General features: G+C 36.0%; 1 protein-coding gene and 1 long non-coding RNA gene across 3 annotated transcripts; both read right to left on the bottom strand.

Annotated features, from left to right (window-relative positions):
- Positions 1-5718: 5718 nt before the first annotated feature.
- LOC139862317 (uncharacterized) lies at positions 5719-7212 on the bottom strand. Of its 2 annotated transcripts, none has more exons than XR_011764129.1 (5): positions 7136-7212; positions 6764-6952; positions 6474-6533; positions 6188-6261; positions 5719-5978 (listed from the first exon to the last, which is right to left on the bottom strand). It is a non-coding gene; the product is annotated as an uncharacterized lncRNA (long non-coding RNA). The 2 variants fall into 2 exon arrangements; XR_011764130.1 differs by having other exon boundaries at positions 7100-7201.
- A 1481-nt stretch (positions 7213-8693) lies between these two features.
- On the bottom strand, positions 8694-14557 carry LOC139864505 (ent-kaurene synthase 2, chloroplastic-like). Its single transcript, XM_071853088.1, has 14 exons — positions 14431-14557; positions 14302-14339; positions 12877-13165; positions 12631-12811; positions 11476-11684; positions 11251-11371; positions 11072-11169; positions 10768-10988; positions 10560-10672; positions 10372-10470; positions 9724-9939; positions 9493-9634; positions 9163-9408; positions 8694-9002 (listed from the first exon to the last, which is right to left on the bottom strand). The coding sequence occupies exons 1-14, from the start codon at positions 14555-14557 to the stop codon at positions 8694-8696; spliced, it is 2409 nt and encodes an 802-aa protein (XP_071709189.1).
- Positions 14558-14993: the final 436 nt, after the last annotated feature.

Here is a 14993-nt window from a genome sequence, read left to right as displayed (position 1 = left end):
GTGAGATAACGAGATAGTACACGTAGTTGTATGATAAGTCAAAGAAGAGTGAAGTATCCTTGGATTGGGTGTTATCTTAAGTTCCAGTAATATCAGGCGGAAAATGGTGAAATAACAGAGCTATGTAACGTGGCACGTGTTGACGAGAAAGTTGATCGGGTCCATGATTAAGTATTCAGATTTTTCGAGCAAATTAACGAATTTCAGTTTCCTTAATTTCGAGTCGAGAGAGTATGCCTTTCGGGCGTTCAAGTAGAAATATTTCCATATTTGAGTTCCAGTGTGCTAAACGAATTTAGCTAGTAAGGTTTGTGTGAAAGATCATGTTCAAAGATCGGACACGGAGAGGTTTAAAGGTCGTGCAACACGAGAAAAGTCGGAAATGAATCTTCGGTAATAACCGGCGAGATCTAAGATTTTACGAATACAGGTCCGAGTCGTGAGGGTTTCCCGATTATGTGCGGTTCCGATTACGAGATGTATTGAAATACTTTGACCACTAACAACATGGTCTAAAAATTGGACTTCGTTTAACCAAAATTCTCACTTGGATAATTCGGCATAGAGTTGCTCTTTTCTCAAGAGTTCGAGCGTAAGACGGAGATGTCGTTCGTTTTCTTCTTTACTTGAATAGGTTTAGACATCAATTATAAGTACGGTAACGATTTTGTCTAGATAAGTTTGCACACGCGGCTCCGGAGGTTTATGAATACAGACGGAGCCTTAGATTAACTGAACGGTACTAAGAGAGATTTACAACTATCGTAGCGAGTTCGGAAAATGGTTTAGGAGACATCGTCTCCCTCAACCCGCAATTGATGATAACAAGGATGGAGATCGATTTGGTATACACACGAGATCCTCGTACTTGATCAAAAGGTCATCGATACGGGGAAAAAGAATATCGGTTCTTAACCGGAAATTATTTAGCTCACAATAATCTATATAAGATGATAGGGAAACATTTCTTCTTAACGAATAGGTTTTGAGCTCCTCAGTTCTATAGGTGTCAAGTCAAAATTCAAATTATCCACCCAATAAGTTTAACGTACATCCTCCGATAAAAATTTGGTGGCACACAATAGTTTTCCCGTGGGTCACTTAAATGGTCTAAGTAATATCTAAGGGGGAGTGGTGGAGTGCAAAGTGTACAAGTCAAAATCTTGGTTATAAAACGTCTAACGGTACCCGAATCGAATAAACAAGTAACATAAGTGTTGTTGAGAAGAAACGTACCCGTGACTAGTGGTCATCCCGGGCTCCCTCGGTGCAAATGTTGGAAGCTCGGCCGCGTGCGTTGGGGTTGATTTTCTTCTTTGGGCATTCATTCCTAAAATGACCCGTTTGGCTACATACGTAGCAAGTGACTGACTTTTATGTGTTGGGTCCCTTTTGAGTGACGGGGGTGGCACTTCCACAATGTTTGGCCATATGACCCCTTCCTTGGCATCGGCGGCAAATTAGCTTGCCACATTCACCAAAGTGATGTTTGTGGCACTTGTCACAATAAGGTAGGTACCCGGCGTAACCTTTCTTGCTGTCAGAGGTGAAAGACTTCTTGGTGAAGTTGTTGTTGTAGTTGCTCGATGGAGAGGCTTCCCATTTTATTTTGTTGTTACCCGGTTGGTCCTCGACCGTTGGTGTCGGCGCTTCAATTTCAATCACCGTTTTTATAGATTGGCAGGCCATCGTTAAAGCCTCTTGTAGGTTGGCGGGTTTGGATGATATTACCCCGTGTTGAACGCTCTTTGGGAGGCCATCCATGTAAAGTTCGACTCTTAGGGATTCGGGAGTCATGAGATTTGGACACATTAAGACTAGTTCGGTAAACAGTTGATTATAAGCTTCGAGGTCATTCCCGACCGTTTTTAAATTCCTTAGACCCTGTTCGAGCCTTCGAGTCTCGTCGCGCGGGAAGTATTCGGTGATCATTCTTTCTCTTAATTCGGTCCAAGAGAGTGTAAGAGCCTCATCGATACCCACTGATTGTACATACGTGTTCCACCGTGAGAGAGCAATACCGGTAAGAGTGAGGGAGGAAAACTTGACCTTATCTTGGTCCTGACAACCGCTTATGCTAAAAACGGCTTCCGTTTGTTCGAACCATCGGGTGAGAGCAATCGGTCCCCCGGTTCCATCGAAAGTGGGAGGTTTGTACCCCATGAAGTTTTTGTAGGAGCACCCCTCGTTTGAATTACCGGCTACATGATTGTTGTTGTGGTTGGAAAAGTGATCGGCCACGGCCTCACCCACGGCGGTGGCTATCATTCGTTGAAGGGCTTGTTCTAAAGTTTCGGGGAGGGTATTGTGTTGACCTTGGTGAGCCATTGTTCCTTCATGACACAAGAATATCGTTGATTAGTATTCTTAACAATACTAATCGTGATATGGAATAATGATGAAGAGAAAATTTTCCTTGACTCGCCTTAAATTCTTTATGTCGTAATGTCGGAACGTTCATATGAGTCACCGTAATATAATCCCAGCAATTATATTACCCTGATTCATATGTGCATTCGACATTATTCTATAAAGTCAAGGTGGCGCGTCAATCAAATTAAACAACGAAAGATTTAGATGAAGCGAGAGTTAGTTATGAGTAGAAACGTTCGAGTATAAATGCACAAATAGTCAAGTAATTCCTACTTCAAGTCTATATGCCGGTTGTAGTCTAGATTCACTAATGTACCCTATGACTCGGGGTTGACACCAATGAACTCTAAATCCCTACAACCAAAGCTCTGATACCATCTGTAGCAACCCGCCCAAATCGTCATTGACGGCGCCGACTACTTAGGTCCCATTGCGTGGTCGTAAGTCTTTAAAATGACGTTTGACCAAAACATGTCGCCTTCATTTCTTAAATAAAGATTGTTCCCAAGTTTACAATAATTGTTCAACCAAAAGTTTCGTTACAAAGTTATAAGTACAAATGAAATCTAGGCGACACAGTTTTAAATAAAGTCAAAAGACGCTCCATGAAATGCATGTATACTCGACATCCAAAACAAGTATCAAATAATGAGCGGAAGCATGTTTCACATAGCGTTCAAAGACCTGAGAAAAACATAGAAATCTGTCAACGAAAACGTTGGTGAAATCATAGGTTTAAGTAAGTAAGAGAGTAAAAGTAAGTCGAACCACAAGATTTGCAACATTGATAAAATAGTAATACATTCTAAAAGTTAATATTCACGAGCACCCAATTATCAAGGCTTAACATTCCGTCCGCTGATACCCCATTAATAGTGCTAGAACAACACTGTTTCTCGAAAATATATTTCATCCACAGACGGTAGCGAACCGTCCAAGATGAGGGTTTGTCAAACCCATATGGCCATACAACATAAGTTCACGCCTACACTTACACACTGCAAGAGTAACTAATGATAATCGAATTGAGGATTTCGTTCTAAACTCGTATGTAGAATGTTTGTCTTCCTCTACTTGTGTTCACTTAGTTTAAAAGTAATGTTTATGTTTTCTCATCCCAAATGTAAGTTCAAAAGAGTAAAAGTGGGACTATGATCTCACCTCGAGTGCAAGAGTAATAAAGTACTTCAACAAGTAAACGCGCGCAAAGATAAACGCTAGTCTTGACCTAAACAATTAGGGTTGTATCAATAACGGTAATCACGATCGGTCAAAGATGTTCAATTAGTTCTATGGCTCGTTACGACTCGATTATATAGCATGTGAATCACGTTGTCAAGTTTCATGCAAAATACAAGTATAAAAGCAAATTTAGAACGATTGCATACGTATTTGGTTAAGTTTGACTAAAAGTCAAACTTGGTCAAAGTCAAAGTCAACGAAAAAGTCAACGTGTTCGGGTCGGGTCTCGGACAATTTTTCTAAGCTTAGAAATCATATATAAGCATGTTGGCCAAGTTTCATGTCAATCGGAGGTGCGTAGCATAGTTAGAATTCAAATGAAAGTTGAAAAGTGAACAACCATCTGCCCACGCTTTAAGCCGCGCCGCGGCTGGAAGACCCTCGCCGCGGGCTAACACTAGTTTTGAAGGTCGAGCATTTTGATGGTTTCAGACATCTGAGTTAGTGTTAAGCCGCGCCGCGGCTAGAGGAGCCGCGCCGCGGGCTAAAGCATGACAGGATACCTGTGCAGTTTTTAAGTGTAGGCTCGATCAAAACTTCAAACAAACGTAACTTATGAACCGTAAACATTCAAAACATGTATCTTATATCGTTGGAAAGGTAATTTAAAGAGGAATACAACTAAACACATTTCATCAAACAAAAACATCAATTTCAATAACCGATTTCTCGTCAAGTGATCATTAAAAGTCCATTTTCAAGTTTCAAGTTCACAAAATGCATTTTAAGTTTCGGGAATCCAATTCACACATATGATATGCCGTTTTGAAGGTAATGAAACATACATTACAACTACACACTTACAATTAACATTTCATGGCATCCAAAACATCAAAAGTTCGTTTTAGGCTTATCAAACCCTAACCAAAATTCACAAAAATCAATAATCATGTATTTGAAGTTTTCTTAATCAACCTACGCATCAAAACGAAGCTAGTGATACTAGTAACACAATTAAAACATGAACTTAAACAATTTAACAACATTAACTCATCCAAAATCAAAGATTAAGCATACCCATTTTCAAGTTCATGCTAGTTACTCCAAAACAACAAATCGAGCATATAAATCATATATTCATGTTAGACTTGAGCCATAGACACTAATTAACAACTTTATAAATCAAAAACATCAAGAACACAAAATCTAGTGATTTTAGAAAGTTACCCAAATGAGATGAAATTGGTATCAAGTTGTAGAGGATGAAGAGAGGATTCCAAATATGTAATTTGTTTTGATGTTAGCTCCCAAATCCGAATTTAGATGATGAATTCTTGTTTTGGTGTTTGAGAGAGTTTTGGAGGAAGTATTTAGAAAATGGAAAAAGAAAAGAGATGAATGGTGAAAAATGGTGGGAGGTGGTTGACTTAGTCAACCACTAGTCATCTTTTTGGTTAAATGGCAAAACTAGTCCCTCAAGTTTGTAGTCGGGTGCGGGAATTAGCCGAACGAATATTTTGAATTACACGAGAGTACGGGATACGTTATAATCCAATAACGAAAATATTAAGAATGTTAGCTAACGGAGGATACGAATCTAGATACGAAGGATATTATTAAAATAAAAAGACGGGCGTTAAAATAATTTAACGGAAAAATGCGGGATGTTACAGTCAATATTCAATATTTAAAACAAAGTGGTAAGTTAGATTTTGAAGGCTATGAACAACAAAATAAAACAGTAGATGTGACAGGATTGCTAACGAAGCAGTTCAATATGCAATATATTGCAAGAACATTATGAACCACAACATGAAAGAGTAATGGGTCAAAATTACCATCTTGAATAAATTAAGAATAGAGGTAGAACTATTGACTTGGTTGGTTAGAATAGTATCATTTATACATTTATATATACATGAATCATAAACAATTACTGAAATAAGCTATCACCTACTCTTTTCTCATACAATATCAAAATGTACACAAGCTCAAATACACACACACAAATCAGAGAGTAAATAAGCAAATATGTAGCATACCTTGTCTTCAAGTACCGAAGTGAAAGGCAGACCACAAAGAATGTTCAAGTGAGCCTTGAATCAAAACCAAGTGTTAAAATGTACAAAACCCATATTAAATAGAAATAACGAATTAGTAGGGATACATTTTATCATTCAAATAATACAGGGAATATGTAATATTGATGAGAGATGGTGACTAAATATAGTAACAGGTATACATTTTACCAGTTGTAATGTAAGCCATTTGTCAGTTTTTTTAATATATTGTTTGTATACCTTCAAAGCCGTTGTACATAGAAATATAAAAAATACTTGATATCATAGTTTAAGTGGTGTAGTATCCCACCGTTCGTGACCGGAACTTCAACAAAAATCCTCAAGTTCTCATGGAAAATCCTTCTGCAGATACGAACAAAAATCAAATAAATCATGTTATTCTCATATAAATACCGATAAACGCATTGAACGGAACATGTGCATAAATTTTTTTTTTAATCAGTATACTTATATCCTTCAAACATTACGTGATCTAGCAATCTAACAACGATTCATCAGTCTATTGTTACAAATTTAAGATTAGAGGTTCTGTGTTGAGAGAGGGGCGTTACCCTTTGTTCTACTTTTCTGATATCCTCATTTTCCATTTTCTCAGCATCCAGCGATTTCTTCGACCCTTTCCCACCTGATGCTGCATTAGTAAGATTTCTATCCAAGCATAATTCAAAATGATTTTATACCCAGATTATGAAAAGCACGAAATCGGATTAAAATTATATATACCTTTAAGTAATCTTTTCCTCTTTCATCAAACATTTATTAAAAAGTACCAGTTTCAAAATCATATATGTAGTATATTCATATTCAATTATTCATCAAGCTTTGAAATAAATTTACCTTAAAAGCTTAACTGGAAAGGATCACCAGCTCCATAGTTTCTTCATTCATTGGTACACCCTGGTTAATATCATTTTTTATACAAAGTAGTAAGATCAATTCTTTAAACAAAGTAGTAATTGGATGCTTATATACTCACCTTGAATATTCATAAATTAAATAGTTAATATCACCCTTCATTCTTCTAATGATTTACCATCATCATTGATTAAAATGGATCAACAGACACCTAAAAAATAAAAATCGTCATATATAAGATCAATAGCATGATCAATGTACAAAATCATTACCATTAATCAGTATATCAACATATGTTTGTCATACTGGCATAAAAATGGCTTATAAGAGATACAATCATTTCATCGAATACTTTGCGGGCAGAAAAATTCCTAAACGATTTTTCACTCCATTCAAGATATATTCACCATTGATACTACTACAAATTACCTAATTTGCAAAGACCAAATTTCAGCTCATCCCTGCAAAATAATGTATCCTATAAATATAAAAACTTTCAAACAAATAGCTAATAACTGATGCAATGATTTATAATCTATGAACATAACTGCAAGACTCATATTTAAAAAACCCTAAATCAATGATGAATATGAAATTAAAATTATTACCTGTTGAAGCTTAAAACAATCGCGATATAATCGCACCTTCTGATTGAATCTGGTGGTGGTGTCTGTTTGCGGTGGTGGTGGTGATGCCATAGTTTAAGAACCCGGAGATGGTGCCATAGTTTAAGAACCCGGAGATGGTGGCGGCTATAGATAGAGGTAGTGGTTGTTTAGGCGATGGTGATGGTCTGAGTGTTTTCTTTAGGGTTTTGATTTTGATTTCAAATGTAAGAAAGAAAGTTACGGAGTATTGAGCAGAAAAAGAAAAAGTGATTGTGGAAGATGGAGATGATAGTTCCAAGCAGGGATAGCATTATCAAGCAGGGATAGCAGATAAAGGCGATCAGTTTTTAATATTTTTTTTTTATATATATATATTTTTTTATAGATTATGAATTTTTTATTGGGTAATGTATTATTATTTTTAATTCAAAATTAATTTGATATATGACATCATATCTTAGAATTTTTTCTTTATCTTTTTTGATTTTTTTAATAAAAGAAAAGAGCTATTTATGATGTCATTCAAATAGTGCTTTATAAGATAGTAATAATAGAATACACCTTCCTTCCCAAATCAATTTGTTTTTCTTTTTAAAAATTTTTAAATTAATAGATTACTTTCATGAAAATAACATAACAATGTAAAATCTTTTTATACTCTTATTTATGAATACAAAAAAAAAAATAAGTAAAAGATAAGAGGTAATAATATAAAGCGAATAAAAAATACGGTGCGATAATAATAACATTTATTAAAGTGTGTGTTATTTTAATATTTTATCTATAAATCATTAAATTAGGACGGAAGAAGTATAAGAATTTTAATAACCCGATTTAAAAGTTCTTTTTTATACTTGAAGATCCTTGTAGTTTATCATAGTTACAAGAGAAATACAAATTTATATAAAGTATATATTAATAGACAAACCACTATTTCACTAATCACCAATAGTACACAGGGGTATTTTTGTCATTTTGCTTTTTTTTTTCAACGATAAAATAAGCAACTTTCGTAAAAGAACCAACCCTTCAACGTTACCAAAAGATGTCAAAAAAAACTTTTTTACAAAAAATCAACTAACTTTTTTTTTCCCCTCATCGATAAAAGAGGCAACTTTCATAAAATGAACATCCCTTCAATGCTACCAAAAGATGTCGATAAACATTCTTTTTTACAAAATAGATCAACTAACTTAAAAAAAAAAGCTAAAAGAAGCAACTTTCACAAAAGGAACAACCCTTCAATGTTAGATGTCGAAAAAAATTCTTTTTTACAAAAAGACTTTTTTTTTAACTCGCATTCAAAACGGAGCCCCCGGCACGAAGCGAGTGCTCCACAACTAGTTAATCACAATTGTTAAAAAAATTTCGTTAAATCCCCTCACTTGCTAAGTACACGATGGTAAAACGTTCATTCCAAAGTCCAAACGACACTTGTATAACATAAACAAGATCATGAAGAATACATCAAAGACGCAGATCATGAATTCTTCATAACATAAACGAGAAGTATAATACAGGTGAAGATTTTATAATATTATTACACCATCATGATACTTGTAAAGCTAATTATGAGTGTGTTTTCTGGTTTCATTCACATCATCAACTTGTGTGATACCGGTTCATAAATGACTTCATTCACAATATCAAACATCGCATTTCCACTGAACCCATCATCTTCTGCATAGAAAAAACTCAATACGTTGCACGTCTTCCAAAACACATCTTTGCAAGCTTTAGGAACAACGCTTCCCTTTGCTTCCATGACTAATTTTATACATTCTCTCCTCTGATTGTTGATCAACAATTTTAAATCTTTTACAACATCTTCTTCCTGAATCGCTCTCTTTCCATTAATAATATGCAATGCTACAACATTTAGTTTTCCTGCCTCGAATTCTCTCTGCATATACATTTAACATATGACTCATGCGGTCTCATTAATTTATAAGGCCATGTGTGATGTCCAAAAAATGAGCTCTATGTCCTTAGATAGAGCTCTACTTTAGTAATTAAGAAACAATTTACTTTTCATTCTAGGATAAATTAATGATTGTCTGTACCTTGAAGCTTTGGATATCATTAAGAAGGCGGCCTTGGGTGCTCGCCAGCTTAAATAGATGGCGATATTCATAACTTTGAATAATACTTTCAGACAAATTTGGTCCGATCAAGTAAAGAGCTGGCAATACAACCGGGCCTAACGCAAATGATGTGTAACCATTTTCCATGTACTCGTTTATTGTTGGAACGTAACCATCTCTCGTCCATATAGCTTCTCTGAACCAACTCTCCAACAATTCCAACCACTGTCGATACAAATAATAATACTAACATCAAATATCATCTTTTATATGCATGTTTCGGAGATTTTTTATTTTTTTTTAACTTACGACTTCAATGATATGTTGTTTTACGTCGCGTCCTTGCCATTTAGATGCTGCGTCTCCAATCCAAATAATTGTATCCTTTAGTGCTAAAAATAAAATACGAACTTCGTCTGAACAACAGTCCTTGTCGACATTCACATTCCATCTGCGATTTAGTATCACAAAACATTAAACGCTGTTTATATAAAACCTCAATTAGATTGTTTGTTACTACAAAAAAGGATGATATAATACTTTTGAACACACTGAATAAAGTTCTCAATTTCATCTATGGACCCCACGACATCAAAGAAGTCGTCTATCACGGTACTCAGGATGCTACTTTTTGCAAATGCAATACGAGCATCTGATAGTTCAGGTGATGCGAGCGTTACAGCGCTACAGAAGTAACAGTAGGCTGTTTTCTGCCTAGCAAATTTGAGCTTGTCAAGTTTATAGTCTACCACCCACCTGCAATCGTAAAGCGTGACATCAATACATCTTCCGCTCGATCTTCAAAAAAAGTCAAAAAAAAATGTAGAAGGTTTCTGATGTACGCACCCCAGCAAGATTACTCCCTGACCGTTTTCAACCCTTCCTTGGCCACCACAAAATATTCGTTCTAGACATGATTCAAACCTGAGACTTCTTGAAGGAACTCAGAACCTTAACCACTGGGCTATTTTGTGATGGTTAAAGTTACTTATTTATTTTTATTTTTAGTATTTAGCGCTGTTTGGGGTAGTATTAGACCTACAAATTTTAATGTGGCCATTAGGTTTTAGGGATTCTTATAATCTATAAATAGTTGATTAATAAAACATACTGTAATAACCAACGGGGTTTTCATATTCAACAGTATCAACGAAAACTTTAAGGAATTCGATTCGGATGCATGCATACCCTTCAAGAGTCTTCAATTCTTCACGAAAAATCAATTGGCATGCATTATAATCATCCACTGCAAACTTTAGGAATTCCTTGTTGCTAATGTTTGATGATCTGGCAATAATAATGTACATTCTTCAGAATTATGCACTACTATAAACTTTAATCCAAAATCTAATCTTTACCCGCAGTCAAAATCTCACCGATATGTAGTTTTCAAAACTCTTGTATCGTCTATGATGTAATTCTCTATATTCCTTCTTGTAGATATGCGATCTATTCCCGCATTGAATGGGAACTCGAGAGCATTGTTCACCTGATTTAATAATCAATACAGAGTTGTATAATAAGACTAGTATTATCCTTTAAAGATGATAACTATAACTACAAGTCAAAGTCAAATGAGGAAACCTCTTTGTGTAAGTACTTGGAAAGTCTACCCAAACCAGTGTACTCTTTCTGCTTAAGGAAATCAGTTGACCACATACATTGTTCTTGAAACAGTAATTCGTCTTGATACATAAATTGTGAAGCCCGATAAACATCAAGTGCTGCATATACGTCTCTAAATTCGTGTTCACCAAGTGAATTTATGTAATCCGCCCCATCTTTAGTAATTTCGGCCAAAGGATCTACACCACAAGTCAAGTGATTGATGAAACTAAAAAGATGATGAATTGACTAACCATATATTTCATTTATTTTTGAAATATACCTGTCGAGATTTCATACCCATTGATCCTCAATATCCGAAAGGCTAGAGCGCAAGTGACAACGTCTTTAAATATTTGCTCATCCCCCTGCATCCAGCATCTAATTTCAAGAAAATAAGTTCAGAGTGAAATATACGTTGACACCGACCGAATAGAACATAATAAAATAAAGATCAATTACCTATATGTTTCATCTAAAACATCTTGAATCTCCACCCTGAAATGTCGTGCGATTCCTAATGCTTCAAGTGTATCAACCATGGAGAGTCGAACATATAAATCGATAGGATAAACAGTTGGGACTGAAATTTATCACACACGAGTACTTCAAAGTTATTAACAAAATGCAGATGTCATTCATTTAAATTTTTATATAGAGGACACAGATAAATTAAAACATATGTACCTGCATTACCGAACTTGTCCAACAGTGAAGATAGATATTTACGACAACCATCATCTTGATGTTTGATAAGAGCAGCTGATGTGGCAGATGGTGAATTGAAAATAGAACCGTTTTTCATCTGATATTTCTTTACAATGTTCCAGTCATAGTAGTTACTGATGCCTTCTGAAATATATGCCAAGTATGCCTCCATCTCATTTGATTGCAATCTAAGAGATGATATAAAATAGATATTATTGATGATCTACTTAGTCTATCGGGCCGGACAACTGGGCTTGGTTCATGGGGTGCCAACAAGTCTTCCCCCAAAACCCTAATTTACTCTTAGGGTTTTTACCTACGCCTCCTCGTAGGGTTTTTTTCTTACTGCCGACCAGCGCCGTCCATTGGCCGGCAGGCAAGCCATAACCAACCCTCACGATCATCTCGGCTAGGGTTATCACGGTAACCGGATCGGCGGTTAACGTCGTTAAATCTAAAAACCCCCTTTATTGCATTCAAGCGTGTTTCCAGCCCTAGGTGGAAATATGTTTGATCAATTAGCTTATGACAGTGGGACCTGTCGATGGGGCCGCCTGAGGTCAGTTTACCCAGTTATTAAAATAAGAGTAATCCTATACAGATCAAAACAAGACCTAATCCATTCATAGTATAACCATCTCAGGATAAGATAGACTAATGGATTTTGAAACAACCAACTAGATCACGTAAGCCTGCTAGTATAACTAGATCACGTAAGCCTGCTAGTATAACTGAGGGTGTGGACCAATCGGGTACCAACACTAAACTCCCTTTACGGTGTGCACTATGTCCGTGACAACTGACAACACCACATACGAAACTCCTAGGACCAGCTAGCTGCCACGATGTCTCGAGTTTAAGAGCCCCTAGATTTAATGCCTCCACTTGGATCACATGCCCACGTAACTAAACCCAGCAACATAGACTGATGTTGGGGTCTTGATGTCCTTACAAGTGGTCTTAGGTTCAAACAGAAGCATATCTTGGGTGGTCGGGGAAAGGATTAGAAACGGTCAGGGGATAATCCGGTTTGGTCGCGTACAAAGAAAACCTCATCCGTTTATTAACATTTTCATGTCTCCGTTTTGTTTTTATCATTCAAGTCTACATGTCATTTTTCATAAATAAGAATACCTTCTCAGCGTCGTTTCTCTCTGGTGTCGGACCAAACTCAAATCTTCTTGTTCTAACGGGAGTGTTACGTTCAAATCTTTCGCATAATCAAGCATACATGAAAATATGATATCAAAACCATACGGCGACAGTTGATCCTTGTCTGTAGCTGAAGCAAAATTTGACTCAATAAATGATAGACCTGCAACAAGAGTTGATTACTTATCTGTCCCTATTAATAAACAGTATCAAAAGTACACCACATACCCTTCCTAATTTGGTCTTCTCCAACATTCCATTGTTTTAATGCAACAACACATGCTATTGTTGAAGATAAACTATCTTTGATTAAATTTGGTGAGTCATTAGGAAGAAGACCCCATGAACCATCATTAAGTTGATTATTCATTAACCAGTTGAGACACTCGGGGAAACAAGGAGACTCAGGAGATTTTGGAGAAGGGACCATGGCTACCCAAGCTGTGTCATACGAAGAAAAAGAAATGTCGATATGTTCGAACATTTTCCGGATTTGTTCTTTCGTCCTGTCAAGTATCTACATACGGTTCCTAGTTAGTAGTCTAATACCCAAACTGGCGTCTACTTAATTGAGTGATTACTAGTAGAAGATACATGTAATATGGAGTATATATTTATATGTATAGTTATCATTATAGGTAATGGTGTTAGCATATAGCCTTTGACACATTGTCTTATTCGGAGATAAGTGTCGTTAGCCAATCGATCGAATACTGGTCTCTCTGGAAATGGGGGTAAAGTATATCACAAAGGAGATAAGTTTCACTGGACCAGTCAACTCTTGAAAATTAATGAGGCTCAAAATCTGTTACTAGCCCAACATATTTGGACACTTGTCCGTTTGTGCCAAAAAGTGTCAAAATAAGTAATGATCAATGTGGACACGTCTACTATGTTGAGTTAAGTATAAAAGTTTTGTAGTTATGAAAATGTGTTTTGTGAATAATTTGGTGAAGATAAGAATTTATGACCCATTTGGGCCATGGGAGTTTATTTTGACCCATATGCATGATTTTGAGAACACCTCAAAAGCATCATGTTTATGTTGTGACATAAATTTGGTTAGCCTAGGTAATCCGGATTGGAATTTGGGTCGTCAACAGAAAATTTTGTGGTTTTGGTATATGTCGAAAAAATGACTCTTGGGTCTACTTTGCGGGCTCGTAAGCTAAAAATAGTTAACCGTTAGTGAAAAATAATAATTGAGATAGAAAGTAGACCGAACAATTTGGGTTTGTTGAGTTAAAACGGGTTTTATATAGTCGTCAAAATGAGTTCTTGTGGCTGAAATCTACTGTACATAACAGTAGGTTGGCATTTGGGTCAGTTTTTTTACCATTTCCTAAAGCCGTAACTTTTAAGATGCAACTCTATTTTGACAAATAGATTGTCCATAGAAAGGTGAAAGAGTCTACTTTCCAATGATCATGGTCTAAGTGATTATATCAGATTGTGTGGAACCCGAAATCCAATGCGATGTGGTTGAAAGACAAAAGAAAAAAAATAAAATGAAAAATAGTTGTCGTTTTCCAGGGTATTGATTTGAGGTCGTTTTATATATATATATATATATTTGAACGGCAAACGCACACCGAACTTGCATGTGTATAGACATGTTATAGTTATAGTGCATAATAATGAAAGTGGACATACCAGAACAGTAGAATTAACGTCTGTATCATGTACAGAACCTGCAGATAAAACGGAAAATCTTGAATTAAGTTATGAAACTGAAAAGGGCCTGTAAATTCAAAATGGATGGTATATAACTGGTTAACTTACTTGCATTAAGAGACGACGGTTTGTATTGGTCGATGCAGCACCCAACGAGCCGCGACGAATTTGATTTGGGCGAGGAAGGGACTCGCATAAGTGACGATGATATTGATATGGCCTGTGCAATGCTCATTGATGCTTCGTTTGAAAACTTTTTACTGGTAAGTAAATAAGTAGTCAAGTGAAAGGTTTTATACAATCAATAGGTAGTTGTCACATCTATTTTAAAAAATAGAAGTTTTTAAGCGATCACCATTTCACCCGATATTTGATAAGAAAGTATGAATCTGAATTATGCGTGATGCACGTGTATCACTATTTTTTATATCGTTATATTTGCTAAATTTGTTAAGTATATTGTGATGCACGTGTATAGTATTTTATCCTAACGTCTAAGCTTGTTTTTTTCGATAACTAAAAACCCTGATGTGAACGAGCACGCTACCTATAAAAAGTAAACCCCGAACATCGAGAACCCATGTGTCACCTTAATGCTAGGTAAAACAACTTTCACTGTAAATCCCTAATTAGACTGAAGAGGACATTGCCAAAAATTGAACCCGAGACCT

The sequence above is a fragment of the Rutidosis leptorrhynchoides genome, chromosome 8 (genome assembly GCF_046630445.1).
Source record: "Rutidosis leptorrhynchoides isolate AG116_Rl617_1_P2 chromosome 8, CSIRO_AGI_Rlap_v1, whole genome shotgun sequence".
Lineage (NCBI taxonomy): Eukaryota > Viridiplantae > Streptophyta > Magnoliopsida > Asterales > Asteraceae > Rutidosis > Rutidosis leptorrhynchoides.
This window is presented reverse-complemented; position numbering and strand designations above follow the sequence as displayed.

What these genes read in the sequence shown, in the direction of transcription:
- LOC139864505 (XM_071853088.1), bottom strand. Translation starts at nt 14,557, where the DNA reads ATGAGCATTGCACAGGCCATATCAATATCATCGTCACTTATGCGAGTC. An exon ending in TGGGTATGAAATCTCGACAG is followed by an intron (nt 10,989 to 11,071) that starts GTATATTTCAAA and finishes CTTGTGGTGTAG; the next exon opens with ATCCTTTGGCCGAAATTACT. An exon ending in GTTTTGAAAACTACATATCG is followed by an intron (nt 10,471 to 10,559) that starts GTGAGATTTTGA and finishes TATTATTGCCAG; the next exon opens with ATCATCAAACATTAGCAACA.